We start from the raw sequence: 5,000 nt of genomic DNA on the forward strand, positions 1-5,000 counted from the left end.
TTTATAGATTTGCATTTATTTTATTTTTTTTCTTTGCTGCTGTAACAAAGACATTTCTCCACTGTGGGACGAATAAAGGTTTATCTTATCTTATCTTAGCTCTTATGTTTAGTGTTTGTGTCTCCTTCAGCTCCACTTGCAGTTACTGTAGTTAGAGGATGATTTGCTCCATGAACACTTTGTCTGTTTCTTTCTTTTTTTAATTTTTGTTCTCTTCATCAGAACTGAAAAAAATCTTGTTCTTGAGATTCCTTTACTTATAAATCTAAATCTTGTGGTCTTGAAAGCGAATCATCCCCAAAACGTCCTACATGGGCTGTCCCTCTAATAAACTCATTTCTAATCCTGTCCATCGTCGTCACTCCCAACGAACATCTCAACATCTTCAGCTCTGCTACCTCCAGCTCCACCTCCTGTTTTTTACTCAATGCCACTGTCTCTAATCCATACAACATCTCAGGTCTCACCACAGTCCTATAAACTTTCCCTTTCACTCTCACAGATACTCTTCTATCACAAATCACTCCTGCTATCACTCTTCTCCACCCACTCCACCCTGCCTGCACTCTTTTCTTCACTTCTCTAACACACTCTCCATTACTTTACACTGTTGACCCCAGGTACCTGAACTCCTCCACCTTCTCCACCTCTTCTCCCTGCAACCGCATCACTCCACTGCCCTCCCTCTCATTCACACACATGTACTCTGTCTTACTGTAGTGGAGTAGAGGAGGTGTAGAGGTGGTGAAGAGGAGGCAAAAAGGAGGTAAGGAGGAGTAGAGGAAGTGTAGTGGAGGTGTAGAGAAGGTGTAGTGGAGGTGAAGAGAAGGTAAGGGTGTGTGTGTGTGTGTGTGTGTGTGTGTGTGTTTGTGTGTGTTTGTGTGTGAGTGCGTGCGTGCGCATGTGCGTGTGTTTGTGCGTGTGCTTGTGTGAGTGCGTGTGTGTGTGTGTGTGTGTGTTTGTGTGTGTGAGTGTGTTTGTGTGTGTTTGTGTGTGAGTGCGTGCGTGCGTGCGTGCGTGTGTTTGTGTGTGAGTGCGTGTGTGTGTGTGAGTGCGTGGGTGTGTGTGTGCCTGTGTGTGTTTGTGTGTGAGTGTGTGTGTGTGTGTGTGTGTGTGGGTGTTTGTGTGTGAGTGAGTGTGTGTGTGTGTGTTTGAGTGTGTGTGTTTGTGTGTGTTTGTGTGTGAGTGCGTGTGTGTGTGAGTGCGTGTGTGTGTGTGTGAGTGTGTGTGTTTGTGTGTGTGTGCGTGTTTGTGTGTGCGTTTGTGTGTGAGTGCGTGTGTGTGTGTGAGTGCGTGTGCGAGTGTGTGTTTGTGTGTGAGTGCGTGTGTGTGTGAGTGCGTGGGTGTGTGTTTGTTTGTGTGTGTGTGTTTGTGTGTGTGTGTGTTTGTGTGTGTTTGAGTGTGTGTGTGTGTGTGTGGGTGTTTGTGTGTGAGTGTGTGTGTGTTTGTGTGTGTGTGTGTGGGTGTGTGCGTGTGTGTGTGTGTTTGAGTGTGTGTGTGTGTGGGTGTTTGTGTGTGAGTGAGTGTGTGTGTGTGTGTGTGCGTGTGTGTGTGTGAGTGAGTGTGTGTGCGTGTGTGCGTGCGTGTGTGCGAGTGTGTGGGTGTTTGTGTGTGTGATTGTGTGTGTGTGTGCGTGTTTGTGTGTGTGTGTGTGTGTGTTTGAGTGTGTGTGTGTGGGTGTTTGTGTGTGAGTGCGTGTGTGTTTGTGTGTGCGTGTGTGTGTGTGTGAGAGTGTGTGTGTGTCTGAGTGTGTGTGTGTCTGAGTGTGTGTGTGTCTGAGTGTGTGTGGGTGTTTGTGTGTGTGAGTGTGTGTGTGTCTGTGTGTGTTTGAGTGTGTGTGTGTGGGTGTTTGTGTGTTTGTGTGTGTGTGTGTGTGTGTTTGTGTGTGTGTGTGCGTGCGTGCGTGTTTGTGTGAGTTTGTGTGTGTTTGAGTGTGTGTGTGGGTGTTTGTGTGTGAGTGCGTGTGTTTGTGTGTGTGAGTGTGTGTGTTTGTGTTTGTGTCTGAGTGAGAGAGAGTTTTTGTGTGTGCGTACATTCAAATGAAATTTGTGAACAAGTCAAACACAGGAAGTCAAACACACAATGCATCTATTCAGGTAACTAACGACAAAATGTCTACCAGCTGCATGCAGTCTGATTTCATCTGGTTTCATCTGATGTCTAAAACCATGAACATGAGTTAGGGTTCGAGTTCAGTTTAGTTTCTGCATCTCAAGTAGATGTAGAACTAAATCTTTCTCTCTTTTCTGTCTCTGTTTCTCTGAGGGTCATGGTCTTTTCACATACAAAATAATGCAAATAAACAAGGGATAGTGTGTAGGGGAAGTGAGCAGGGAGTGTGAGGGTCATGCAGCACTGAGTGTTGTGTAAAATCTCACATTCATCTTTAAAACTCCTTTAGATCTGTACACTCCGCGCCCACTTTAATAGGAACACCTGCCCATCTACTGAACACCAGGAGCACAGTGTATCAAACCGTACAGCTTCAGGCCAAGAGCTTCAGCGAATGTTCACATCAAACACCAGTCTAATGAAGAAGTCTCGTCTCTGTGATTTTATCTGCCACATGGTTGAAAGTATCAGATCAGCTGGTTTGAGTATTTTAGGATCTGCTAATCTCCTGCTGGGATTTTCACACGAAAATATCTCTTAAATTTTCAGAGAGTGGTACAAAAACAAAACCCCTGAAAAGGAGACAGTTGTGTGGATGAAAACGCCTTGTGATAAGAAACATTCATGGCCAGATTCAAACTGACTGAACTGAACTAGGGAACTACCATGGTGAGCAACAAATCATCTCATGTACAGCACATCAAACTTTGAAGTAAATGATTAGCAGAAGACCACATCAGTTTCCTCTCCTGTCCTCCAAGAAACAACTTTCCAGTTTGGGATATATATATATATATATATATGTGTGTGTGTGTGTGTGTGTGTGTGTGTGTGTGTGTGTGTGTGTGTGTTTTGAATCTTCCCTTGTGGAATTCTATGATCAGTTAATCAGACGGAGGAGAGACAATCACTTTTCATCTTCTCTCTCTCTCTCTGTCTCTGTGCGGAAGTTACCCCGAGGCAGGGCAGGGCAGGGCGGAACTGCCCCGTGCACTATAAAACTCTCAGTAACTTCCTCCTGCTCACTTTTGCATCGCAGCAGCTTTGCTTAAAGTCACCAGGAGGATCCGAGAGAACAGGTACCGAGCGCGTGCTCGCTTCATCATTCACTTCCTCCTTCAATTCTTTTTTCTTTACACACTCAGAATTGTACATTTGTGACAGTTCCAGAACAAACCCAGGCTAGAAGATGAGTTGGGACAGCTACATCCAGAGTCTGACCAAGAGCGAATGGCTGGACGACGCCGTCATCATCGGACACACACCGGGGCAGGAGTCAGTGTGGGCGTCATCACCTGGCGGCTGGCTCAGCGGAGTCACGGTACGCGCGCGCACACACACACACACACACCGAGTTTATCCCGGGTTAGCGCGCGCGGTGAAGCTCTTCGTGTGTGTATGAGTTATTACTGCTTCATTAGCGCGTGATGGAGACCGGATATGTGCCCGCGCTTCACTTTTATCGTATCGTGTGTGTCTCCGTTCATCTTATCAATTGATCCTTTACCAACTCGACTATTATATTCACTCTGTGTGTGTGTGTGTGTGTGTGTGTGTGTGTGTGTGTGTGTGTGTGTGTGTGTGTGTTAGTAGTTTGTGGCTCGTGCATCAAAAACGGTTTTTTGCCCTGAAATTGAGCGCTTTCGGGCGCGCGCGGTGAAGCTCTGCAGCCCAAACCGCTCCTTATTTGGTCAAAGGCGAATTAAAAAGCGGGAAGTAGTGCAGCGGGAGGATGCGACTCACTTCCGGCTGCGCGTGCAATGCATTCCAATTAACGGCGCGTGAATCTACTGACTTCATTTATCTTTGCGTTCATTTCACTTTATATTACTGTAGAAAGTGTGGATGTTTAAAGAGATTCAAACTCTGATGTTGACTTTTGCTCAGTGTCATATGATGAACTCTACCTCAAGGAGTGAATACAGTAATGCAGGATTATCTCTTTCTCTCTCTCACACACACACACACACACACACACACACACACACACACACACACACACACACACACACATATACAAACAGATAAAGCCAGAGTAGGAAGTTTCTAGTGTTCCTCATTCTTGTGCATATTGTACATGAGAATTACACACAACTGTATATATCTAGGGTTTCTATCTGTGTGTGTGTGTGTGTGTGTGTGTGTGTGTGTGTGTGTGTGTGTGTGTGTGTGTGTGAGAGAGAGAGAGAGAGAGAGAGAGAGAGAGAGAGAGACAGAAGTATTTTGTGCCTGTGCTTGTTCCTCTCTTCAAGTCTTTGCATGTCTGTAGTATTTACACACACACACACACACACACACACACACACACACACACACACACACACACAGAGTTTGATTAGGTCTGCTTGATTGTAGTCCTTGTTACATTATGAATCACTTTACCTCTCTAATCTTCATACCAGTGTCTTAAACTGGCTGCTTTCTCAATCATCTCAACATCACTTATACAGACCCGCTAGACAAATGTAACAGTGTGTGTGTGTGTGTGTGTGTGTGTGTGTGTGTGTGTGTGTGTGTGTGTGTGTGTGTTGTAATGTAAGCTTTGCCCTAAGCAATGTTTTTTTCCGCTTATTCAGTTGTGTAGACTGGGTGTGGGGGTGTGGGGGCTTTAAATGAAGCAACACTCACTAAACATGATGAGACATGAAACTACTCTGCAGTAGGAATGTTTGTGGATTCAGGTATGTGTGTGTGTGTGTGTGTGTGTGTGTGTGTGCACTGTGGTTGGCAGGGTGCTACAAAAATCCATTTCATGTTACAACATGTGTGTGTTTCCCCATGTAGGCAGCGGAGGTAAAGACCCTGGTTGCAAATGACCGCAGCAGTTTATTTGCTAATGGAGTGACTCTGGCCGGGAGGAAGTGCACCGTGCTGAGAGACGCACTGCA

The 5,000-nt window shown here is 45.6% G+C and overlaps 1 protein-coding gene across 1 annotated transcript in view; it reads left to right on the forward strand.

Moving 5' to 3' along the window:
• Nucleotides 1–3,047: 3,047 nt before the first annotated feature.
• Nucleotides 3,048–5,000, forward strand: part of pfn1 (profilin 1) — a 3,136-nt gene continuing 1,183 nt past the window's right edge. The window contains exons 1-3 of the mRNA XM_083521600.1: nt 3,048–3,191; nt 3,277–3,433; nt 4,897–5,000. The exon at nt 4,897–5,000 is cut by the window's right edge and continues 92 nt beyond it. Of these exons, the coding sequence (XP_083377726.1) occupies nt 3,302–3,433; nt 4,897–5,000 (236 nt within the window). The 5' untranslated portion in view covers nt 3,048–3,191; nt 3,277–3,301. The remainder of the gene's footprint in view (nt 3,192–3,276; nt 3,434–4,896) is intronic.

The sequence above is a fragment of the Silurus aristotelis genome (genome assembly GCF_946808225.1).
Source record: "Silurus aristotelis genome assembly, chromosome: 19".
Taxonomy (NCBI): Eukaryota; Metazoa; Chordata; class Actinopteri; order Siluriformes; family Siluridae; genus Silurus; species Silurus aristotelis.